This window comes from Haliotis rubra, unplaced genomic scaffold (assembly GCF_003918875.1).
Source record: "Haliotis rubra isolate DU_JTF1 unplaced genomic scaffold, ASM391887v1 Scf237, whole genome shotgun sequence".
NCBI classification, from domain to species: domain Eukaryota; kingdom Metazoa; phylum Mollusca; class Gastropoda; order Lepetellida; family Haliotidae; genus Haliotis; species Haliotis rubra.
Genome location: NW_025766414.1, coordinates 1,290,345 through 1,317,919, shown reverse-complemented (window position 1 = coordinate 1,317,919; position 27,575 = coordinate 1,290,345). Strand labels below are relative to the sequence as shown.

Sequence of the window (27,575 nt, the reverse complement as noted above, 5' to 3'; positions counted from 1 at the left end):
CAGCTATATGGCTACGGTCTAAATAATCGAGTCTGGACCAGACAATCCAGTGATCAACAGCATGAGCATCGATCTGCGTAATCGGGAACCGTTGACATGTATCAACCAAGCCAGCGAGCCTGACCACCCGATCCCGTTAGTCGCCTCTTACGACAAGCATGGGTTACTGAAGATCAATATTCTAACCAGGATCTTCACGAGTCAAATAGTGCTATTATGAGGCAGTTTTAAAGTTCTTGTGTTTGACTGCCTCAGTGGACAGAGTGTCTGCCTGGAGAGAGAAAGTTTAGTGTTTGTTTCCCTGGCTGCATCATACCAAAAGTTGTAAAAGATGGCACTTGTTGTGCTGTGATAAGGTTTTCAAATAATATGATCAATATAGATATGGTCATTTAGGGTATAATTTTCAAAAAATAAAAATTAAAGGCACCGCTATCCAATTGCTAGAGTAGTCCCAGAATATCCAGGATATCCTTATTTTGAAAAACTGTGTCATCATACATACCCCAGCAGTTGGCGTGATCAAGCAATGACTTGCCTCAATTTATGTGGTGTTGTGATGTAGATGGAGTATTGTTGACAGATTAGATTCACAGTGTTTCCGCTGGATGTTTTTACAGCTGGATTTTGTGACTGGCTAGCATTTCAAATACCGGTCATTTGTAAATTTTGCCATTCAAGTCAGGGTCGGAAATAACCCATTGCCCGACGTCCGAGTCCAGTGTTTTTTTCTGTCGGGCAAGCAAATTTGTATATCACACTGTACCGGTGTCCAGTTGACTTTCCAATATTAATTATGTTGTTTATTTAAAAAATCAACAAGAAAACAGACGGTATAGTGGAAAAATTATCAGGGCAAGTGATTTTACATATATGCCACCGTACCGGAGTACACTATCAATTTTAAAGTTATTTCCACCCCTGCAAGTGATCACGCTTTTGATTGTGTGCAAAACCTTGCACCCTAACAACCGGTCAGAAATGTGGATGGTATCACAATGCGTCAGTGCCACTATCTGTAGCCTGGGGTTTTCCAAAACTGCTATTTTCTATTTGACAACACCTCGATGTCATTGTGGAAACATAATCTTTTTCTAGGGAAAATATAATTGACAAAGGTAATTAGAAAACGATGACTGACAGCCTTTGAAATTACTTTGTGCCAGTCAATACCGGTTTACGGAAACACTGATTCAACTTTCACTTCTCACTGTAGACTAGAGCAAATGTTATCTCATTTTGGAATGTATGTCTATGAAATGAAAAATGAAATTCAAATGGAGCCCGGAGCAATGCTTAGAGCTGAAACAGTCTAGACTTACCAAGCTATTCTAGACCTGCGTTGAATTAATCTTTTGTATTTGTTTGTATTGCAATCTAGATTTGCCAAGTCATTCTGGACTTGATTTGGACTCGTTTTTATATCCCATGAGTGTGGAAGACAGACCATCCCTGCCCCTGCCTACTCTCAGCAGGCGTAACAAGAGGCTGATATATGCAGGGTCATGCATTGGTTTGTGTGGCAACAAGTTTGTCACATTTGCATTTATATATTGCAAGTTACACCATGGGTGCAGTTTGTAATGGAGAAATAGTAATAATGATAGACTAAGTTTATCACCCACTTTCATGGTTAGACCAAGTTTATCACATACATTCATGGTTAGACCATTCATGGTTAGACTAAGTTTATCACCCACATTCATGGTTAGACCAAGTTTATCACATTCATTCATGGTTAGACCAAGTTTATCACATACATTCATGGTTAGACTAAGTTTATCATACATTCATGGTTAGACCAAGTTTATCACCCACATTCATGGTTAGACTAAGTTTATCACATACATTCATGGTTAGACTAAGTTTATCACCCACATTCATGGTTAGACCAAGTTTATCACATACATTCATGGTTAGACTAAGTTTATCACCCACAATTCATGGTTAGACCAAGTTTATCACCCACATTCATGGTAAGACTAAGTTTTTCACATAAATTCATGGTTAGACCAAGTTTATCACATACATTCATGGTTAGACCAAGTTTATCACATACATTCATGGTTAGACTAAGTTTATCACCCACATTCATGGTTAGACTAAGTTTATCACCCACATTCATGGTTAGACTAAGTTTATCACCCACATTCATGGTTAGACTAAGTTTATCACCCACATTCATGGTTAGACTAAGTTTATCACCCACATTCATGGTTAGACTAAGTTTATCACCCACATTCATGGTTAGACTAAGTTTATCACCCACATTCATGGTTAGACTAAGTTTATCACCCACATTCATGGTTAGACTAAGTTTATCACATACATTCATGGTTAGACCAAGTTTATCACCCACATTCATGGTTAGACTAAGTTTATCACATACATTCATGGTTAGACCAAGTTTATCACCCACATTCATGGTTAGACTAAGTTTATCACCCACATTCATGGTTAGACTAAGTTTATCACCCACATTCATGGTTAGACTAAGTTTATCACCCACATTCATGGTTAGACCAAGTTTATCACCCACATTCATGGTTAGACCAAGTTTATCACCCACATTCATGGTTAGACTAAGTTTATCACCCACATTCATGGTAAGACTAAGTTTATCACATAAATTCATGGTTAGACCAAGTTTATCACATACATTCATGGTTAGACCAAGTTTATCACCCACATTCATGGTTAGACCAAGTTTATCACCCACATTCATGGTTAGACTAAGTTTATCACATAGATTCTGGGTTAATCCAAGTTTATCACCCACATTCATGGTTAGACCAAGTTTATCACCCACTTTCATGGTTAGACTAAGTTTATAAAATACATTCATGGTTAGACCCAGTTTATCACATGCATTCATGGTTAGAGTAAGTTTATCACCCACTTTCATGGTTAGACCAAGTTTATCACATACATTCATGGTTAGAGTAAGTTTATCACATACATTCATGGTTAGACCAGGTTTATCACCCACTTTCATGGTTAGACCAAGTTTATCACCCACATTCTGGGTTAGAAAGTTTATCACCCACTTTCATGGTTAGACTAAGTTTATCACATACATTCATGGTTAGACCAAGTTTATCACCCACATTCATGGTTAGAGTAAGTTTATCACCCACTTTCATGGTTAGACCAAGTTTATCACCCACATTCATGGTTAGACCAAGTTTATCACATACATTCATGGTTAGATCAAGTTTATCACCCACATTCATGGTTAGACCAAGTTTATCACCCACATTCATGGTTAGAGTAAGTTTATCACCCACTTTCATGGTTAGACCAAGTTTATCACATACATTCATGGTTAGACCAAGTTTATCACCCACATTCATGGTTAGAGTAAGTTTATCACCCAGTTTCATGGTTAGACCAAGTTTATCACCCACATTCATGATTAGACAAAGTTTATTTCCCACATTCATGGTTAGACCAAGTTTATCACCCACATTCATGGTTAGACTAAGTTTATCACAGTTTATCAAGTTTATCACCCATTCATGGTTAGACCAAGTTTAGTTTATCACCCACATTATCACATGGTCATGGTTAGAAGTTTTATCACCCACATTCATGGGACCAAGTTTATCTCCCACGTTTATGGTTAGACCAAGTTTATTTTATTCATGATTAGACAAGTTTATGACATACATTCATGGTTAGACAAGTTATCACATACATTCATGGTTAGACCAAGTTTATCACCCACATTCATCATGAGTTTAGACCCAGTTTCATGGTTAGAAAGTTTATCACCCACATTCATGATTAGACAAACTATTTCCCACATTCATGGTTAGACCAAGTTTATCACCCACACATTGGACTAAGTTTATCTCCCACGATTATGGTTAGACCAAAGTTTATCACCCACATTCATGGTTAGACTAAGGTTATGGTTAGAATTTTATCACCCACATTCATGGTTAGACCAAGTTTATCACCCACATACATGATTAGACAAAGTTAATCTCCCACATTCATGGTTAGATCAGGTTTATCACCCACATTCGTGGTTAGACCAAGTTTATCACCCACATTTGTGGTTAGACTTAACTGAGCATCACTTACGCCTGACAGGCAGCTGTTACTTTTGCTCCGACAACTATCTGCTATTTCACCTAGTTGCACAGTTCTTTGAATCTGCAACACTTGTCTTGGACATTTGTCTTGTGTTCAAGCATCTTTTGGGGAACTTTTCAACTTTAAAACATATGAGTCAGTTTCAAGTACAATTGATAATATTTCTATCCTGTCTGATTCAAAAATCATGGAGGGAGGCCTTCAACATTGACAATATACCAATCAGTGGAGAAGCTGACTCTTGGTCACCTGTGATTGATCAACAAAGGATGATTGTCTACACAGAGGCACAACTACTTGCCTTTAACAATACCTGTGCATATGGACCAGTCACCAGTTGATGTCTTACATAAGGTGCGTCAGCTGGGTATAGGTGTACCAAAGCAGTCTACCAGTTGATGTTTTACGTAAGATGCGTCTGCTGGGTATAGGTGTACCAAAGCAGTCTACCAGTTGATGTCTTACATAAGGTGCGTCAGCTGGGTATAGGTGTACCAAAGCAGTCTACCAGTTGATGTCTTACATAAGGTGCGTCTGCTGGGTATAGGTGTACCAAAGCAGTCTACCAGTTGATGTTTTACATAAGGTGCGTCTGCTGGGTATAGGTGTACCAAAGCCTACATTGAGGGGCAAGCGAGCTGGGCAACGGAAACAAAGGCAAATGAAGACTGTCACTAATGTGTTTGAGGGATCTGATTCTTCGTCAAATGTTAAAACTGTGGATTATTCAAATCTGATTACCGTACACCCTGTAAAGAAATCACCACACTTGAAACTCCGCTTGTGGAATGCACAGTCAGCCAGGAGTAAGTCCCTGTACATTGCTGATTCACTTATTGAACACAGTGTGGATATTCTGTTCATCACAGAGTCATGGCTGAAGAGTCAAGGTGATGAGCCCAAGATTAAGGAAATGACTCCTTCTGCTTACTTTTTTCAACATGTTCCACGCGAACATTCTTCTGGAGGAGGTGTGGCTGTTATTTATAAAACACTCTTGAACTTGGTAGTGTATAGAACTTCCACATATTCATTTTCTTCTTTTGAAATGATGGAAACGTTATTAACAGTAAATAGTCAAGCACTACGCTTGTTCTGCCTATATAGGCCACCGCCATCAAAGGCAAACAAGTTTTCCTTTGGCCAGTTTTATGATGATTTTTCAAAGCTACTGGATGATATCACTTTGAAGAATGGAAACTTGCTATTGATGGGTGATTTTAACATTCATTATGACAGTGCATGTAAACCTGAGGTCAAGAAATGTGTCAAGCTGCTGGAGTCACATGGCCTTACCCAGCTTGTTTTTTAACCTACTCAGGAAAGGTCACACACTTGATTGGATAGTTGCTCGGCATAGAGAGATGTGGTGCAAAACATCCTTGTTGAAGACAGACAATCATCTGATCACTTTGGGATAGTTGTAGAACTCAATTTTCTCAAACCAGCTGAGAAACCTGTTGAAGTCCAGTGTAGGAACCTTAAGCTTGTTTCCCGTGAAGACTTGGCTAGGGATCTTCAGTCTTCACAGTTACTCACAGAGCCTCCAGAGGGTGTGAATGAACTTGCTGATCTCTATAACACAACACTGGTTTCTACAACACAACACTGGTTCTCTATAACACAACACTTTCTCTATAACACAACACAGGTTCTCTATAACACGACACTGGTTCTCTATAACACGATACTGGTTCTCTATGACACAACACTGGTTCGACTCTTGGATTCTCATGCCCCTCGTGTCACAAGATACAGGCGACTCAGGCATGAACCACAGTGGTACAATGATCAGATACTTCTCACATTCATGGTTAGACCAAGTTTATCACCTACATTTGTGGTTAGACCAAGTTTATCATTCACATTCCTGGTTAGACCAAGTTTATCACCTACATTCCTGGTTAGACCAAGTTTATCATTCACATTCATGGTTAGACCGGGTAAATCACCCACATTCATGGTTAGACTAAGTTTATCACATACATTCATGGTTAGACCAAGTTTATCACATACATTCATGGTTAGACCAAGTTTATCACCCACATTCATGGTTAGACCAAGTTTATAACCCACATTCATGGTTAGACCGGGTAAATCACCCACATTCATGGTTAGACCGGGTAAATCACCCACATTCATGGTTAGACCGGGTAAATCACCCACATTCATGGTTAGACCAAGTTTATCACCTACATTCCTGGTTAGACCAAGTTTATCATTCACATTCATGGTTAGACCAAGTTTATCACCCACATTCATGGTTAGACCGGGTAAATCACCCACATTCATGGTTAGACCAAGTTTATCACCTACATTCCTGGTTAGACCAAGTTTATCATTCACATTCATGGTTAGACCAAGTTTATCACCCACATTCATGGTTAGACCGGGTAAATCACCCACATTCATGGTTAGACAAAGTTTATCACCCACATTCATGGTTAGACCGGGTAAATCACCCACATTCATGGTTAGACCGGGTAAATCACCCACATTCATGGTTAGACTAAGTTTATCACCCACATTCATGGTTAGACTAAGTTTATCACCTACATTCCTGGTTAGACCAAGTTTATCATTCACATTCATGGTTAGACCAAGTTTATCACCCACATTCATGGTTAGACCGGGTAAATCACCCACATTCATGGTTAGACCAAGTTTATCACCCACATTCCTGGTTAGACCAAGTTTATCATTCACATTCATGGTTAGACCAAGTTTATCACCCACATTCATGGTTAGACCGGGTAAATCACCCACATTCATGGTTAGACAAAGTTTATCACCCACATTCATGGTTAGACCGGGTAAATCACCCACATTCATGGTTAGACCGGGTAAATCACCCACATTCATGGTTAGACTAAGTTTATCACCCACATTCATGGTTAGACAAAGTTTATCTCCCACATTCATGGTTAGACCAAGTTTATCACATACATTCATGGTTAGACCGGGTAAATTACCAGATCTTTCTTTTTTGTGTTTGAATCCACAAGTCGAAAACATGAATTAAAAAATGCTTTCCAGTTCATGTCATAATGGTCACTCACTCACTCACTCACTCACTCACTCACTCACTCACTCACTCACTCTTACCGACTCAGGGGCGGTGGAGTAGCCTAGTGGTTAAAGCGTTCAATCGTCACACCGAAGACCCGGGTTTGATTCCCCACATGGACACACTCACTCTTATCCACCACTCCCTCACTCTTATCCACCACTCACTCGCTCTTATTTGCCACTCACTCACTCCCTCTCCCAAAAACTCATTCACTACATCCACTCACTCACTCACTTTCCTAAACACACACTCACTCTTATCCACCAACCACTCTCCCAAACAATCACTCTTATCCATCACTCACTCACTTTCCCAAACACTCACTTCTCGTCTTTCTTCTAACCAGGAAATAGTAAATGTTTGCAAAAGTGTAATATAAATATTGATGTTGTTCCTTGTGTATTGATTGTTTCGTAACACTTTCCTTGCTTTGAACTCCAGTGAAAGTGGTGTTTCCAGGTGGTTGAATGCAGGAAGTTGCCAACAATCGGCCACCTGTCACTAGGGCACACAATATGTACATTTTAAAATATCTCGAACAGGAAATAAACTTTGTCCAGCCTCTATGAAAATAAATTTGAATAAGAAGCAGATCCATAAATAGTCCTTATTGTCATGTGTAGAACTGAATGAAATTAAGATTGCCATACTTGAATGTGTGTACCGGGATTCAGGATAATTTGGTATTTTCCTCTTAAGTTATCATTTGGTATTCATTTAGGCATTCAGTGTGTTCATTTTATCACATACTCTTTTAATCTTATGATAGTGAAGAAAATAGATCCGGCAGCCATGCAATATCTACTTTTCCCAATGTTTGGCAGTACTTGGATCCTTTCATAAACATAAAATGTGCACATTATTTAGATCACTGGTATTCCAATTTTAACAAGATCTCTAATTACCAAGTTGTTTTGTGTCAAATATTATCCTTTTTTGTTCCTTTCGTGATCAGAACCTGGTGCTCGATCAATGACAAATGCAATCTAACATATATGTGCGTGATATATCCCGTACTGACTGATACTCAGGTCGTGGTTACCCCAGTGCGGAAGTTTCAATAGTGACGTGTAGAGTTAGACCTTATGTGTTGAACTCGAAGATGTATGTATGTGTTTCTTCTCTCATGGTCATGGCGTAGGCCCGGAGAGCGGAAGGTCACGGGATCGATCCCCGACCGCATCATACCAAAAGACGTTAAAATATGGTACTTGTTGGTCCCTGACTGGCGCTCGGCATTAATGGGTACAACAAGGACTGGTCGGCTCGGAGTCAGTATAATGTGTCTGAGTGGGGTATTCATGCTTCACTGCGGCATGGTATCTCAGTGGGCTAGCACTATAAAACCAGCATCAGTCTGGGCTAGTACAAGCAGCCGCACATTCACATACACGCATGCACGTTGTCATATGAGCGAAATATTCTCAAGCACGACGTTAAACCCAATTTCATCTCGACTCACCTCACCTCACCTCACCTCACCTCACCTCACCTCACCTCATGGTCATGCATATTTATTTTTATGCCATTGAGTGGACATTTCTTTAAACTCTGCTTGAAATGCTCTTTCAGGTGGTTTTTAATATATCTATTTGTGTGCTGTTTAACATATTGCAACTAGTGAAGATCCAGGTTACAATTGATCTTCAGTAACCCTTGTCGTAAGAGGCAACTAACAGGATCGGGTAGTCAGGCTCGCTGACTTGGTTGACACATGTCATCGTATCCCAATTGCGAAGATTGAACCTCATGCTGTTGATCACTGGATTGCCAGATCCAGACTTGATTATTTACAGACCACCGCCATATAGCTGGAATCTTGATGAGTGCGGCGTTAAACTATAAGAAATAAATATAACACATTGCATAAACTCAGAGTGAGTGAGTTTAGTTTTACACTCAGCAATAAGATCTGGACCAGACAATCCAGTGATCAACAGCATGAGCATCAATCTGCACAAATGGGAACTGATGACATGTGTCAACCAAGTCATCGAGCCTGACCATCTGATCCTGTTAGTCTCCTCTTACTAAAGCATGGGTTACTGAAGATCCATTCTAACCTTCACGGGTCGCATAAACTCAGAAGAGCACTAGCTACCAATGAGCATTTGGTAGCACCTGTCTTCACATTATTCACTGAGTTCATGTTTATGTGATGCCTGCAGGTGATCTGTAAATACAATCTGTACAGATACACAGGGTACACAAGGTGAAAAGAATACATTCAGTTATACCATCAGGTTTTTAAATTTATCATGCATACATTTATAAGCAATTAAAATTAATTGGGTGATAGTGATGTATTTGGTGTAAATTCTGGAGTTCTGAAACATGAATCATAAGGGCTGTTAATAATATCCACAAAAATTAACATTCAGGAACCCCTGTCTTGTAATCATAAAACTGATTGAAGTAGAGCTTTGGATTCTTCATTCCCATCCTCGATCTAGGGAGAGTGGGTAGATAGTTTGGGTTTTTATCATTTATACTCAATACTGGCTGATGTTGCTAATTTTGGTTTCCATTTCTTAAATCGAGAACCTTTCATGGGGTTCAAATCTCCTTTACTGTTATCTTCAGATGTATCCTGCAAAGAAAGCTGTCATGTTGCAGAATCAACGTAACGCAACAATCAATCAATCAATCAATCAATCAATCACTCTAGAGTTAAACTCATGCTACCACTCTTAGAAACACCTGTCCACTATTTGCAGGTGTCATGAGAGAGACTATGATGCATCCAAATTCCACCAGCGTGTTGCTAGGTTCCCATTTGATGACCACAATCCACCACGTCTGGAGCTGATTAAGCCATTCTGTGATGATCTGGACCAATGGCTGTTGCAGGACAAGGAGAATATAGCAGCTATTCACTGCAAAGCTGGCAAGGTAGGAAAATATGACACCTATATCAACCGGGGTTTTATCCAAGACACTTGCAGTATATTTTAGTGGAACTGTGTTTAACAAACTGTGATTAGAACAAACTAAAAGGAGTGGTCCTCTTGATTTTGTTGTAACCATTGTTTAGTGTACATGTTGTCATAGTGATATATCCACAAAAAATTCAGCAAATTGTTTCTCTGTGTCAAGTCAGTAAAATAATGTCTGTGTTTGGAAATTGGACAACATGCGGTGATTAGATACTTGCAGTAAAAGGGCTTAACACTAAAAGCCATCAAAGAAGAAAGGATGCCCTTGTTTTTGCCAGTGTAAGGAGATGGGCTGCAGAGTTGACCTGCAGTGCCTCAAAGACTCCACTTCCAAATTTTGTCATATTGCTTGTTCAGAGCAATTCAGGGGAGAGAATCACAGAAACCTTGGCAATAATGAATGTATCAGCTTGTTTGGAACAACATGTATGATGATAATCTAGCTCTGCTTGAAGCTGATCCAGAAAGGTTTTTGTAATAACGTGATTTCACAACTTGCTACCAGAGTTGGAAAAACAGAATCAAATGGGTAGAAGCCTTTGACATCAACACTGCCAAAGAAGGCAAAGGCTGTCCCATTTACTGGGAAGGTTATGGCCATTGTGTTCAGGGATACATAAGCTATTATCATGAGGGACTCTCTTCTAAAGGCTAATTGCGCTACTTCATCAGGAAGATATGCCGATGGATAAATAAAGCATTGTAACAGCTGTGAAGGAGGTTATGTTGAAACATTCATCATTTGGACATCTTTAGGTCAAGTGTTTGTACTTGAGGCTCTGAACGTGTCATTTACACGGCATATGTTGTTGGTTCTGGACTACTTGGATGACATGTATAATGTTTGTTTCTGCTATTCAGGGTCGGACTGGAGTGATGATTTGTGCCTACATGCTGCACAGGAAGAGGTTCCAGGATGCGGATGAGGCCCTCAAATACTATGGAAAAACAAGGACCAGAGATTATAAGGTGAGTTTAGCCATTGACACAACCCTTTTTTGTGATTGATTTCTTTTAGTATTAAATGCATTTCTGCGGGGGAAAAGGATTTCAACTAAAAATGGGACCACAGAGGTGATGAAATGTGGACAGTGTAGACTTGCCCTTTAAACTTCAAATCTTTCTGGAGCTAGTGATGTCCAGGTGTTTGTATAAGCAATCTTTCTCAATTGGAGTTCCACATCTCAGTATTAGATCTTTTTCTGATTTTAGAGATTTTTCTCACATTGGGAAAACAGCTTATGATCTATTGCCATGAAGCTATTTAAGAATGGGTGTCTGTCTGTCTGTCTGTCTGTCTGTCTGTCTGTCTGTCTGTCTGTCTGTCTGTCTGTCTGTCAAACTCAACTTGTTATTAGCCAACAAACAACCAAACTTAAAACATGTATTAGTGTTTGTTAAGTGAATATTATGAATGGGGCTTGGAATTTGTGTGGTAAGGGAGATAACTCTTTATGGCATTCAAATATTGTGGAGTGAAATGAGAAGAAACCTGAGTTCATCGTGTAATTAGGTTACTCAGACTCAAAACATGTAGCAGCTGACTTGATGACATCCTATCAGCACTTTACATCGTTCAGATGCAGACGAGTAAATACTCAACTCTGTTTACAACCATTTTGCTTATGACAATGATGGACATAGCAAAAGTTTGTTTTTGTGTCCTGTCCATTTCAGTTTAAATTCATACATTGAAATAAGTAAAAACATTTGTGGTCCCTTTGACTTTGTTATAACTTTTGTTTACTATGTAGGAAAATTATGTCCGATCCTCCTTCCCTGATAGTGATATGATGATCTGTTGCAGGGAGTAACGATACCCAGCCAGCGGAGGTACGTCCGCTACTACGGGGAGCTACTGCGCAGCGAGCTGGAGTATAAGCCAGTCACCCTACTGCTCAAACAGATCAAGTTTGAAACGGTGCCCATGGTCAACGTGGGATCAGTGTGTAAGTTCACAAGCACTGTGACGACAAACAGGTTCCAGATTGTCAGATGTTTCAGTTAATGATTTCACGCTGGACAGTTTGGCGTCAGTTTCCAGATGATGAAATCTGTAACGTTGTTAAGCTGTCAGGATAATGTTACCGTATTTGCCATAATAAACACTTACAAACACAGTAGAGTGGGTGCTGATCGATATTGAACTCAAGTCAAATTGTTTTTCTGAGACTGAGCCATTGCCAATGAACAAGACATTCCAATAATAGTCCCTTAGCAGTTGCATACTCTTTCTGAACTGCTGTTTTCTCTAACAGAGAAAATATGGCCTGTTAGAAATGTCTTACACAGAGGCTTCTTAAGGTTACATCCAGCTCTGTCTTGAAGTTGGTCGGGGGCGGATACAGGAGCAGAGCTCTTGATATGGATACAACAAATCTGTAAGCTGGTGAAGCATAAGTAGAAAGTGTGAGGTTTATAAACTAACAGCCTTCTTACAGACCAGTGGTCGAGCTAATGAATCCACTTACTTTGTTTCAAGACCGCCTCTGTGGTGTAGTGGTTAGAGCGTCCGCCCAGAGGGCGGAAGGTCGCGGGTTCGATCCCCGACCGCGTCATACCAAAAGACGTTAAAATATGGTACTTGTTGGTCCCTGCCTGGCGCTCGGCATTAATGGGTACAACAAGGACTGGTCGGCTCAGAGTCAGTATAATGTGTCTGAGTGGGGTATTCATGCTTCACTGCGGCGTGCTATCTCAGTGGGCTAGCACTATAAAACCAGCTTAAGTCTGGGCTAGTACAAGCAGCCTCACATACACATACACACGCATGCACATCGTCATATGAGCGAAATATTCTCAAGCACAACGTTAAACCCAATTTCACCTCACCTCACCTCACCTCACCTCACTTACTTTGTTTCAATATGGGATCTTTGTGGCTGTATCATCACATTGTAATATCTTACCACTCCATTTTCATGGCATCCTTGAAGCTTGTTCCACTGTTTTGTATATTTATATTCCACAGCTATTTGCTTCGAAGTCTACCAGCTTAAAGTGAAAGTATTTTCATCGAGGAACTTTGATGGCTTCAAGAAGAAAGATGAATCCTTTCTTATGCCCATGACACAGCCTGTTCCGCTGTGCGGGGACATCAAGATTGAATTTTTTCATAAAACAAGATATGGGAAGAAGGTATGTACTTCCGGCGTTCTGCCACAAATGATGTTAAGCAATAGGGGTGACTATTGAATAGGAAAACAACTATTGCGATAGCGATAGTCTATTGCAACATACGATTATGATAGTGATAGTCTCTCGCAGCCAACTATTGCAGTACTATTACAATAGTCTTTTTTCTCCTTGGATTCTCTCATTTGAAGTCATTTCCCAAATGAATGTAAAGTATATATGAAGAAACAAAAAAGTTGAAGTAGTTTCAGTCCCTTTTAATAACTGACAAGTGACTTGAAACCCGGATCAAGTAAACAGTTAAAACATAATGTCGCATGCCGTCTTTGTTTAAGAGGTAACGGGCAGATAACTCTAAATTGAAAGTGAACGAATCTGGTATTTCCCGTATTTTGCACTGCACATTTATCAACGAAAAATCAATAACTAAACTATCGATAGTCACACAAATTATCGATGCATAGTTTTTCATTTCTACCATCGATTAATTGTTATCGGAGACTCAACAATAGCATTCCATCGATAGTTTGATGCATCGTTACAGAACTATTAAGCAATATTCGCTCGCTTGCTTCTGGTGTTATTCTATTACTGCTTACCTCGTAAGCTGATGAAGATTTTCATTTTTCCATTTAAAATTTGCTGATTGAGTGAAGAAGTCTGATATGGCTGTCCGACCATTGATTGTATTTCGTTTGGAATTGAAATTAGGACATGTTAGGACATGAAGTATTTATGCTTGAATTCCTTGATTATCATTAGTTTACTACCAATCTGATTGAGTCACGCACGTTTCATAATATATGGCCATTTTCAGGAGAGGATGTTCCACTTCTGGTTCAACACGTTCTTCATTAACGAGTGGGAGGCCTGCGACCAGCTGAACGGGGCCAGACAGAGGCTCAGTGGGGGGTCAGTGAGGGAGGATGGGGGGGACCACACAGGGGAGGAGTACAACCAGGGCTACCTCACGCTTACCTTGCCCAAGACGGAACTCGACAGAGCTAACAAGGACAAGTCACATAGAAATTTTAGCCCTAATTTTAAGGTGAGTCCTAAATCTAACAGGGCTTCTGAGATGTTCCAGGTGGGATAGGATGCTTGTAACTTGTTGACTCACATAGCAGAGATTGTGTGTCATTGTACTCCGAGATTGGGGTGCGTTGGAGGCACTGGTTTTCCTAGTACTTTGTTACTTGCAGGGGCTAGTGCATTGGATATTGCTTGCAGAAGCATAAAACAACAAAGCATATCTAAAAGTAGAATCAGGGATTTATCTGGACTTGCTCAGATATTCAAGAAATTCAATATTCAGCTCAAACACAGCTGGAAATGTCAGTAAATATTCCCAAATTTGTTAAACAGTAAAACTAGTGACGGTTTGGGACAGGTGAGAAGTACTTCACTGAACAATTTGTACAAGATTTTTTCCCTAATTGTTCCAAGAGGCCATCTTTTTAGAATTCTGGATAAATCCCTCACAGAAAGGATTGTATTTTGGTTGAGACATGAGAAATATTACTTGTCTGTCCATGTTTTTAAACTGAACACTGGTACATCATTTCTATGCTTTACACAAGAAATATTACTTGTCTGTCCATGTTTTTAAACTAAACACTGGTACATCATTTCTATGCTTTACACACGAAATATTACTTGTCTGTCCATGTTTTTTAACTAAACACTGGTACATCATTTCTATGCTTTACACAAGAACTATTACTTGTCGGTCCACATTTTTAAACTAAACACTGGTTCATCATTTCTATGCTTTACACTTTTAGGTGAAAGTAATCTTTTCACCAATGAAGGAGGTGGAACCAAATCCGAACCTGGAACGCAGTAAAAGTGCTGACAATATGATCTGCAAGACATGCAAGAGAGGGGACGAGTACACACAGCCTCGGTCACAGACCTCGGACAAACTGTGGGTACCTCAAACACAGCCCATGGATTGCAGCAGCAGTAGCACTCTGTCAAGTTCTGTGACCAAGCTGAGTCTAAGCGAACACTCTATACCCAACCGAGTTCTCCTCATGCCGCCAGATAATGCTTTAAACAATCACCGGATGGGGGGCGGCGAAGGGGGCAGCGATACCGCCTCCGTATCAGGGAGCGCGGAGGGTGTGTCCCTTGGGGGCTTCAGTGACGACGATCTCTCGGATACGGAATCAGACAATGAGTGGGATGGTTGTGAAGTGACCCAAGTATGACCCCTGACCCCTGACCCTGTGGGTTGAGCCAATGAGAGGCTGGGTGTATTTTGCCTTACAGGTGTATTGTTGACGTGTTACAATCTACATCCAGTTGTTGATACTTCGGACTTTACAAGCTTGTGTTTGCTTCACGCTTTCTTGTAAGGAAGCTGGGCATAGTTAATTCAAGTTATATTTTTGTGGGTTGAATGGTCACAATTATTTCTTAAATTTTCTACTACTAGATGGCTTTAACTGAGCAAAATCCTTTATTTTCTTTCCATGAGTATTTTAGACCAGATCAGTTTGATTCAAGTTCTGAAAAAGTAGCCAATTTCACTTTTATAAAGAAGACTTTGTCTTGCAAGGTGAATAACATATATATTTGTTTATCTCAAAACATAGAGTTAACATTTGTGGATATTATTACTTGTTTCAGTAAAGCTGTCCAACTCTATGTTGATCCAATGTAAAGTTGATTAGTACTACTCATGAACTTGTATGTAAATTGAAAACTGATCTGGTCTTGGGTAATAACCTCCGTCAATTTTAGTGATTTAGTTAATGTTTCCTCTGTTGTATTTACTACTACTTTCCTAGTGAAATAGATAACAGAACAGGTGGCTTAAATGGCAGATTCTGTTGAAAAATAGGAATCCCATTGTGTTACATCACATTTCTCGTATCTTGTTTCAGGAACGTAAAACAAAATATTTCAGATGCATGAGTGAATGTTGTGTTATGCCGTAGACAGCAATGTTACAGCAATACTACGGTGGCCTGTTATGTCCATCCATGTGTGCATCGCTCTTCGATTACAGTGACACTAAGCCAACCAGGACATTTCACAAACTGATCTTTCAATTGAGACGATCGTAAATCCTCTTAACATGGATTTACGACATAGTGTTGGCATCGCTTTGTGAAATGGAACCAGGGCGTAGTTCCACATTGTGATCTTAGCGCTAAGATTATTTCAATTCCTGTTCTTTAACTTACACTGGTGATGATCAGAGTGTGGAATGAGGACACTCTTTGTTCCATGAAGTGACTATTGTAACATCTGTGACTATTGCAAGTCTCTTCCTCTAGCCTAGACTTGCCAGTTCCATTGCGCTTTGACTGCTTTCTGGAACAAGTCGAGGTGAATGCGCACATATTGGACATGCCAGGCGTCAACCAATCAGAAGTCGTTGTGACCACCCAATCCTGTTTAGTCTGCTAGCATGGGGTACTTGGGACCTGTGCTTTCCCAGAATCCCCACAGAGGACCAAATGAAGTGCCAATAATTGTTGTACAGCTTTCTCTACATCTAGTTCCTTGATCCATGAATCAGGAAACTTGTTAGCTGGCTATCTATTGCAGTGGAACCCTGCCCAGTTTGGGCGGCTGTTTTATCAACAGCTCCATAGAAGGAAATTAGGTATCAGACAGGAACAAATGGTAGTCAATTTTCACTTCTTTAAGGTCAAAGAGTTTAGGTTTTGTTTGCAATTATTTTTAAATCTTTAGATTGTGCCAAACTTTGAAAGTACTTAGTTCTTCCTAGCTTAATCATATGCCATAGTACTTTCGGGCAGTGTGACAAGCTGGCCAGACAAGATGGCTGTTCCTGAGGGCAGATTTGGGGTCCATTTTTATGTTGAAGGATTAGGTCGATATTCATGCAACTTAAAACTTGTTCAGCTTGACCTGAGCTACTCTACATATGCATGACCTGGGAGGTTAAAAGGCACAAATGGCAGGTCGAGTTTACTTCATTAAAGAGGGGAGCAGAGAATGTTATCAATGTTGCTATTCGGCCCCTGGTTGCACTGGAAACATCAGTTGCTGCTGCCTAAAAGCCCGAATCGAAAACATTAAACTATCTGTAGCTTCATTTTTAAAGAAAGTTAGGATATTGCTGACGATTTCTTGACAGTGAGATGTCAAACGGCGACCTTGTCTCGGCTGTTCGGACATGTTGACAATCAACTGAAAAAGGTGCACCCCTTCACAATAATAGACCCAACCAGTTGTGACACGGTCACGCAATGCATTAGTATTCACTTGATCAGGTCAAGCAGATACAAACAGGAATCTTCTTCTCTTTCCCTTATTCAAACACGTTGAACTTTTCTCTATATTTCTGTTGGGCATTAGCTTAATTTAGCTACAGTTGAACTAGAAGTTATCAGTTTAAAAAATGTTACAGTGTTACTCAATGCATCTTATCAGGGCTTCCAATCGTAGAATCATGTAGTATTTTGTTGCTGAAGAAACAAAGAAATATAGTTTTGTTTGTTTCAAAATAGGAATATGCAGTCAAGCATCATGACATTGTAAAACTGAGTTCAAGATAAGCAAAGAAAAATATTCAGAAAATTAGGCATCACTGAATAGATGGACTGACATCAGTGTGGGGCAGTATCGCAGCAATGGCGAACAGAGACGAATGATTATTGACTTTTGACATATTTAAGTGAACACTTTAGCCTCAACGCTAGCACCTCCCATGAAGGAAACAGGATTATAGTCAAAGGACAAGGATATTGTGTAGTTGGACATTCTTCATATCGACAGACACTTTGGGTTTTTTAGAGCAGTTAGTGAAAAGAACCAAGAATTGTCTATATACAGTTAATCCGTTGTAGGGTTTGACTTGCAAATAAGAACTTTCAGTTTAAGAATCCAACCTCAGTGGATTGATGAGAGTTCAGTTTACCCTAGTCAGAGATTAACTCCAATATGTTTGTTAGCTCATCAAACCCAGTGAAATGGTGATGTTTGACTGCAGAAAACATAAAACAAGGCAGTGCTATTATTTATGAACACAAAGAAAGATACTGTTTCTATGGAGATAGCAGTGTTTCAGGGACCCAAGACACCTTGGGGTATTTGAATCTGAGGATCCTGTAAATTGTTAGGTTAAGACAGGTGTCCTTGACCTTCCTCCACTGGGGAGGGTTCCACTGCATTGTCCCAGAATCGGCTGACTTGACATGTGAAGGCAGCTGGCTATCATAGCAGTTCTCTCTCGTCGATTTCATCCTTACATTGCATGTATATAACTCCTGGCAATGCTTTAAACACACAAGCATGTAGGGTAGGTGCACCCACTCGTTGTACATTTCAGATGTAGGTATCTACTCAGTACTTAACCTCATCACATCAGACACATCAAGTCCAAAGAAATGTTGTTTCACTCCAGGGCCTTGTTTCACAAATCGATTCCAGCGCTGAGGCAATTGTAACACTTATAACCGTCGTGCGTAACGATCGCTTTGTGAAAACAGGCCCTGATCTAGACGAAGTGAAGTCTTTTTATTTTTCTATACAAAGCAAACAAGTTTGGGGTCTTTTTTATGAGTAGCAGTTTATGTTGGATGAAGTTTACATGTGATAAAAAATGAAATCGAAAAAATCAATGAATTTTTCATAGAAAGATATCTGTTGATGGAAACCTTCAAATTTAAAAGAAACAGTTTCCATAGCAACGAAATACATGAGATCATGTTCAACTTATCACCAAAACATATCTTTATTTTCAGAATATACTATTTTCATTAAATGATTTCCCCACTGACCTTTTTTCACATTTGACATGAATACAATATTGTATGATATTCAGCATTCAAACCTAGGGCTAACTTGTTACTTTTTGAAGATTGTATAGATTGGTTGATTTCATTGGAAAATATTTTATAATGTTAATTATCGATTGTTATGTATTGTTATGTGTCTTGAGAGTGTGTGACGACGAGGTCCTTATTGCCTGGTGTCTGTCAGACATCAACGCCGTTCGTCGTAGTTATGTTTGTTATTATTGCTGTCTGAGGGGATTGTCATTAGTGCTGGGAGAAACACACCTTGCTCTTCTTTACTGTTTCAATACTTCACAGGCTTGCATGCTCGTTGTTCCTCCTTCACACATCCTGGGGTCAAACTGCAATGTAGCCGTGACGTGTTTTGTTTGGAAATGAGACTACATCAGCTCTAGAAATTTAGGATCGAGGACTGATGTAACCCTTAGTTCTCTAGTCTTCTGAGTTTTTAGCTCTCCCTGTTTGAATGAGAGAAGAAAGAATTCCATTTTAACATTGTCAATTCAGTTCCCATATTACCCAAACTGAAATATTTAACACTGCTTCAGGGTAAAAGGCCTCAAATACTTATCAATGAGGGTCTAACGTCATCCAGTTTTCACTTGCCATCAGCACAAAGTAGTAGTCTCGAGCTTGGGGGTTATCATGAATTTTTAGGGCTGCCGATGGGAGACAAATGAGTGTATGTATTGGGTTTGTCGAGATGACTGCTGCATCTTTGGCGTAATCTGTGTTCTCATTGGACTGACGGCGGTGGGGTAGCCTAGTGGTTGAAGAAAAGCGTTTGCTCGTCATGCCAAAGACCCATGGGTACAATGTGTGAAGCCCATTTCTGGTGTCCCCCGCATGATATTGCTGGAATATTGCTAAAAGCGGCGTAAAACCAAACTCAGTCACTCATTGGCCATATGCACTGGAACAGTTGAAAGTAGTGATTGCATTGCAAAGTGACCTTACACATTCATGGTTGATGGAGAAACATAGAGTGTACAAGACTGTGTATTGATAATGTCCCTTTTTACTTTGTTGATTGTTGTGAATAATGTTTGATATACCTGGGATTGAAATGTCCGACCATGTTGTTGTTCTCACCATGGTTACTGAGGCATACAGTGGAATGTGCATTTGTCATTGGTTAAATATGGCTCAAGAGAAGACAAGAGGTGTGAGTAACAGACAATATACCATACTCCATCAACAAAACGATTTAATGCAAACAGTTGAGGGACAGTCATTTATTGGCAAAGCATTTCAGGGAGAACTTTTGCAGTCAACAAAAATAGTATTTCACAGTTAAAATGAATTGTTGGGGCCAGAGGAAATAGTCTCTTTACTACATCAAAATAACATATAAATTTACCTGCACTGATAATAGTATATTCATGGGTTTCTTACTGAAAACAAATAACTATTAGAATTTAGTGATAAATATTGTATTTCCATGGCAGAATCCCACAGAAACTGACCAAGATTAGGGATGGAAGTTTGTTCCTTTTTTGTCGTATTGTCTGAAACACAGGCCCATTAATAAACATCTGGTCCCTGATTCCTTTAAGGTGAGGTGAGGTGAAATTGGGTTTAACGTCGTGCTTGAGAATATTTCGCTCATATGACGACGTGCATGCATTTGTATATGTATGTGAGGCTGCGTGTACTAGCCCAGACTGAAGCTGGTTTTATAGTGCTAGCCCACTGAGATACCATGCCGCAGTGAAGCATGAATACCCCACTCAGACACATACTGACTCTTTGCCAACCAGTCCTTGATGTACCCATTAATGCCGCTAGGCAGGGACCAACAAGTACCATATTTTAACATCTTTTGGTATGATTCCTTTAAAGTGTACACTTGTTAATCTGGACAGTTCTTTTCATAAAAAGCAATCCAGATTTCTGATAGAGATCTGGTGTTAATAAAACACCAGCAGTTTGGTCAGCTGGCTAAAGAGTCCTGTGATTCTCCCTAAAGAGTTATCTCCCTTGGCTGTGCTGGGATCTGCTGCTTGTTGACTCCTCACTGTCAGCAAGTGGTAAACATGTTGTATGGCTGCCACACACTCTCCATGTGAAAGTTAATGGCAGCCCACATTAACGATGTCCTACTGATAAAGAATTAAAACCTTGAAGAGTTACATAAAGAAACATTTTGATAAGTCTTACATCTGAAGCAGTCTGTGAGATCATCACGCAGTAATATATGGTTGAGTCAAATCTCTGATGGTACAGTTACGACAATACGACACGTGTCATTAGAAGAACAAGTTTGTCAGGCTATTAGAAGAGCCCTCTGAACTTCTCCAGTCCATTCTTAACACATTGCTCACACGATCAAAGGTTAAGAATTCTTACCAGAATAAGGGCCCAGATTATTTTCTTGAGAGGCAGCACTCCATACCCATCTACCCAGGGCTCCTGTATCTCTACCATCTCTACCATCCTCCCACCATCCTTGTGTTCAGTGGCCGAGACCACACCCTACATTTCAGCATGGATAATGAAGGTGGTTTGCACCTAGCCTGTTGTACGGTGACTTGGCGATGAAGTGTATCATGGACATCTTGATCGCTCCAACCAGATATCTAAATTGTACTACTTGTACTTAGATCTACCTGGAAACTGTTTTAAAAAGTTTGTTTTGGTTAAGGTCTTTGAATGAAGATATCAATATTTTAACAACTCAGATCAAAAAACGTTTCACAGCAGAGCATTTCATGTTGCGTATTTTTTGTTACATTTGTAGTGAAGTGAGTCATTTCTTGACAGACACAAAGAGACATACTTAACAGGGTAATTGGTCAATTTCAGAGGTAGTTCAAAAGCAGTGACTAACACTATCTCGTAACTAATAAAAAAATATAATATTGATGAGAATTTAAGAAGCTTTAATAAATTACATCCATATCAAAAATCTCAGAATCTCACTATTTACACACTTTCACAGCAAAAAATTCAATGTGTGTTGGTTACACTTCAATAATCACAGCATTAGGACCTTAGATATTATATTTAAGAGAAGCTGGTCAACCAACAATGGTTGTAAATGCAGTACCTTGTTCATCACCCTGGACTCTTGTTATGTAAATGTAGGCTGGTTTTGGGTGATATGTGGCTGTGAAAAGGGGAGCCAGTGTTAGGTCAGACTGAGCCCATGTTACGTCAGCAGGAACTAATACTTCGTCACTTTCAAAGGTGTTTGTAGAAGTACTTTGTGTTTGTGTATTAGACCATTTCTGGCTTTAATTTGGTGCAGAGTGTAAAAGATATTTATAATAGCTGTCAGCTTGTAAATGGAAATTGAAAAAGTATTGGCACAGAAGATGTTGAAACAGTTAATATGAGGCCATGCTGCATGCTAGCACAGCACGAGGGTGTGAATATTATTTGGTTTTCAGGTAGTGAGTTGCATTGTGATAAATGTCATGCTTCAGGTAGTTTCAACTGCCATATTTGGTGTGGTTAGCACCCCTCGCTTCATAAACCCCTCCTCATGTACTCTACTACCACAGTACAAGTGATCCATCTTCGTCTCGTCAGAAAATAACCCTTTCTACTCCTCTGTCTAGAAAATTAAATTTAAGAACAATGTCATGGATTTGTTTAATCAAATAATGATTTGATTGAGTTGGACAGATATAATCATATGTATAAGACTAAAAATTTGTAAGGAACCCTGAGTAATCTTTGTGAACAGATCCAAATCATGAGATCCTCCTGTTCAAGTTGGTTTATATATACTGAGAGAAACAAATAAAGGAACACAAGAAAATTCAAGCGTTTCTTTAATATTTTCCAGTTTTCATCACCAGCTTTGAACAGATTTGTGGGAGGAAATCTGAGAATAAATACAGGAACACTGCCATGAAGTGGTGTTCCCTTATTTTTTTTCCCAACGTAGATATAAATAATTTACCCCCTTTTGTCTCTGACTTGGTCAAACCCCCAGGGCGCTAAAGATATGTATAAAATTAATATGGTTACTATGTATTGAATTCATTCTTTCATACTAAATCGTCCACACAGGTATATCATTGTTTCAAAAGGTATATTTTAAGTTGAAAGATGAAACTGTGTTTCACAGGGCCACTGGCAATACCTCTTCCAAGATGTCAAAAAATGCTGATTCAGGAAAACGTACAGACTTACAGTGAATCAGTATAAGTATTTTTATACGTGTTACAGCGTGTGTGATACAGTGTGACATGTCTATAACAACTTGTATTCCCTGCTTAGGTGTTAAAACTTTATATATTTTGGGTAAATGTGTGCATGACAGATGTAGTAGGCAAAGGTACATCCTTAAGTGGAGTCCTAGTTAACAGATTGATTTTTTAATTTTTTATTATTTTTCACAAAATGAAATTACCTCATTTTTTTTTTGTAGGAGCTGAAACAAATGCAAATTTCACAAATTCAGAATCAAACGTGACTTGCGCAGCTTGCATTGTTTTAGTTATGTATAATAATTAATTCATCTCCTGCAGTCCCAGTGTTAGTTGCCCTCAACCAATCCCCTAGTTTATGTTGTTAAGACAATTACAGTATCTCTATAGTGAGTGATATGCTCACTCGGACATTGGCTTGTGTGTGGCCTAAGACATGTCGATTTCACTGTCTCCAAATACTACTCATATCGTTATTGTTTGTATAGTTTGTTGTGTACATAGATTGTAAATACCATGTCTTCAGTGGAACAAGCCAATCACATCATGTCCACCAGGCACTGCATGTTCTTCATTCTTGTGTTGGTAGTACTCGCTACACAACTAGTTACAATAAAGTACGGTCACATGCAACTTGGCGTCAATCTGGGTAAATTCATATAATGGAGCTCACATCTTAGTTCTGACACAGAGCACCAGCATTAGGCTGGTATAGGGATACACCAAACTATACTACTCATTAGAAGTTAAGAACTGCAGATTAACCATGTTAATATTAAAGAATGGTGGTCCTTACTTGTTTTGAGTAGTATAATTGAGAATGTAAGTAACTGGCCACAGATTTGAATGAGGGTATTGTGATTATTGTTGACAGGAGAGAAATGACATACATTGTATTTGCCTCAAGACAAGAAAATGTCAATATTATGCATCTTTAAGCATGTTTTGTTTGTTTTTTTCCCCCAATTAGACCGACCCATTTTATTTCTTGTGTTACAGATTTTTGTCTTCAGAAAACCTAAAATGTGTGGAGGGTGGGGAAGTTTATATCAACTTAAAATAGGTTGAATGAGTTCAGGTTTCACACTGATTCCTAGAGTATTTTTCTCATATCACATTGACATTAGGATTTTATTTTTGAGCGGAGAAAATTAATTTTAATATTTTTCTTGTTCTTGAAAAATTACGACTGGTAGATCCGTATAACAAAATATAAGATTAGTCTGGCCTTAAGTTATATTTGAACAGTAATGGAACAGACATTTTCATGATTTGCATACATGAAACAGCCTACCTAAAGATATATTTCAGGTGGAGCAGAGCTATTTCTGCGTCAGTGATGAAGAAACATTTTCCTTACCAATAAATTTGGTACGCAAAGTAAGAATAAGTTGAAGGGAGCCATTGCTTGGTGGATATGGTGTTGTGGCAATGTGGACACTCCATCGTACAACCTTATTACACAATCTGACTGTTTGTAATATAGTTGTGTATCTAGGAATGTACATTTATATTGTTTTTATGAATGTTTCCTGACGAGCGGCAAACTGTTGAGCAAGTATCATTATCAGTGCATAGTTTGAGAAATGTTTTTAATTTGTTCTCATGTTTTATGGTATAGCTAATTGCTTTGTGTGAAGGAAACCATAAACCCAGAGCTTGACACCTCGTGAATGCATCTCTACTATGACAGTGACGAGTTACGTGTACCCAAGCCACAGGAACTGATTCTACCACAATTGGATAGGCAGTTGTCAGTTGGACATCTCTTATTTAAAGATGTTTTCAACAGATTCTACCTCCCAACACCCCTTTCTGGATGATATAGGGGGCCAAAATATATATAGGCAGAATGTAAAAAAAAGTAGGGAGAAAAGGCAGGTTAATTTATTCAGTTACCCATTTCAAAGATATTTTTCATATGTAATTATTTTTTTGTAATTTAAAAAATATAAATAAATAAAATTACCTATTTCAAAGATTTTTTTAATTTTTGAATAAGTTAATTGGTTCAGCAGGAGGTGAAAAGTGAAATATTTTGACTGGAGTTAAAACAAGAAACACCCCAATAACCTTTTTGAGCATATTCCTGACACTGAGCAGTTGTTACACAATCAGTATTGACATGGTTTTGGTGCATTATTGCCACTTGCCACTAGTTTAGTGTGAAGGTGGAAGAAAATTGCTGCTTTCTTTTCATTAACCCAAATCTATTATTTCTCTTAGTAGAGAATAGATGTCAGTGCCTTTTGAGGTTTAGAAATATGCTGACAATTTCTCAGCATTATTTAGTTTTCAGAAAATAATGACATCAACGAACAAATCTGGACTCAATACTGTTTTGAACCATATTGTGTAACTGTCTTCAGAACTTTGCAAATTTACCGTCTATACTTCTGTTTTGTGTTCACTTTGCTAGTACAGATGCATTCATGATGGGAACAAATTTTTCTGCGAAGTCTTCTGAACTGTTTTTGCAGTAGAAGTCACAAAAATCTGAGTTTATGAATGTGAATGTTATTGTGCTTCATAGTTCAGAATCTTTCAAATTACCAGAGGGAATCAGTCATGGCATGGCAGGTTACCTATAGTAATAGGAAAGAATCAGTTGTTCTTTTACTTCTTTCTTAGTAGTATATGATTCAGTAGATAACACAATCATCACCTTCATGAACCCAGACCATCGTTTTCCAAGAATCTTGTTACTGTTCCATTTAGGTTTTTTTTTTTGCTTGTACTTAAAAGTATTGAAGGTGTAATGTATGACCAAGTCAGAAATCTTGTACAATATTCCACAAATGTTTGTTTGTGCAGTTGTCGACACAAACAGGATCTCTAGTCCATCAGTGTAACATAATTACCATATTTACAATAATATGCCCAATACAAACGAGTACCTGGTAATCAGGGAGAGTTCTAGCAACAAGCTGAGTTCTAGAGATCTAGCTGGAACAAGATTCCTACAGATCTATCTCCCGAGTCCTTAAAAGTCACAGAAAGTTCAAGTTGTACAGAGAATGGAAAACTGTCTGAAAATTTGTCAAAGATTGTTACATCATTTTGCTCATGGCATATCCTGTTGTACAGTGAATGTCTGTTAATCCAGATTGTACAATCCAGGTGAAAATGTCCAGATCTGAAAACTTTGTGAGCAACAAGTCACTGGGACGGTTCGATTGCCCTCTGATGTTCCCAAACAGTGAAGGTAGATACCAGGGTTTCAGGATTTCATTTTTATACCTTCAAGAATATGTATCACTGAAGCTAAGTTTTGTTAAAAATATTTCTTCATGCATATTACCTTTGATGTGCTTGTGGAGGAGGATGTATGACAAAGGTTTGCCAATCTATTGAAGTCTTGAGTGTCTATTTTTGTCAGCAAACTAAGACTGCCTTAAACTAAGTCTCAACACTCGCATGAGATTTGAAGTTTGAAGTCATAATCTCGATCATGAATCATGAAATTGGAAATGCTTCGATGAAATATCCACAAACTGTGGGTACTTCCATTGCCCACTTTTTGAACAACCTAACAATGGGCATAGACCAAACTATGCTTCAGCAGTCAGGTACTCTATGGAATTAAATAGTGTTTTGTTTTACCCTTGTTTTTATACATTCAGATACACTCAACACTAATGCTTTATGAAAGGCACACATAGTACTCAAAGTAGCCACCAGGTTTAGCACCTTGAGTACTGAACTTCAAGCCTCTTCCAATGTGTGGCCATTTTGTCCATTTTGACAATTGTTGAAATATTCCTAGTTATGAAGATGTAGGCAAATGGTGATATTGAGACTGTGTATGAACAGAGTGTGCCCTTTCACTGACTGTAAGACTTTAACTTGTCGGAACAGTCATAGGCCATCCGTGTCTGGATGCTGCAATGACATTCTGTGGCCTACTGTCTTTGGAGGAACGTCACAGACCACCAACTTGTTGATTAAACAACTATCATGGTTCAATGTAATAAATGATATTTTCATAAGAACATGTCATGTTGTGCTTTCCCTGATTTAAAGATTTATGTGTGAGATGCGTGTGGTCAAAGGTTTGTAATTTGGTTTTCTTGGACTGGTTAGCATGAATCTTGAAGGTTGCTGATGGAAATGAGATGACCTCTGATGATAACTATGTAATATAGATTTGTGATGGTCCGACTGCTGCCTGTCATTAAAGCAGATCAACAGATGCTACAAGGCAATGGCATGTGTCAGCAGATGTCACAAGGCTATGGCATATCTAAGCAGACGTCACAAGGCTATGGCACACGTCAGCAGACGTCACAAGGCTATGGCACATGTCAGCACACGTCACAAGGCTATGGTACGTGTCAGCAGACGTCACTAGGCTATGGCACATGTGAACAGACATCACAAGGCTATGGCACGT

At 39.0% G+C, this 27,575-nt stretch overlaps 1 protein-coding gene across 2 annotated transcripts in view; it reads left to right on the top strand.

The window, feature by feature from the left end:
• Nucleotides 1-27,171, top strand: part of LOC124278458 (phosphatidylinositol 3,4,5-trisphosphate 3-phosphatase and dual-specificity protein phosphatase PTEN-like) — a 53,867-nt gene extending 26,696 nt beyond the window's left edge. The window contains exons 4-11 of one of the 2 annotated variants that reach the window (XR_006899096.1): nucleotides 9,889-10,063; nucleotides 10,969-11,076; nucleotides 11,915-12,056; nucleotides 13,079-13,245; nucleotides 14,060-14,290; nucleotides 15,027-19,745; nucleotides 22,743-22,745; nucleotides 24,226-27,171. Coding sequence is in view for 1 of the 2 variants with exons in the window: in XM_046714165.1 (XP_046570121.1) it covers nucleotides 9,889-10,063; nucleotides 10,969-11,076; nucleotides 11,915-12,056; nucleotides 13,079-13,245; nucleotides 14,060-14,290; nucleotides 15,027-15,455 (1,252 nt within the window). In the remaining variant the exon portion in view is untranslated. Of the gene's footprint in view, nucleotides 1-9,888; nucleotides 10,064-10,968; nucleotides 11,077-11,914; nucleotides 12,057-13,078; nucleotides 13,246-14,059; nucleotides 14,291-15,026; nucleotides 20,677-22,742; nucleotides 22,746-24,225 lie in introns of those variants that run through there. The other variant, XM_046714165.1, reaches the window with a different exon arrangement.
• Nucleotides 27,172-27,575: the final 404 nt, after the last annotated feature.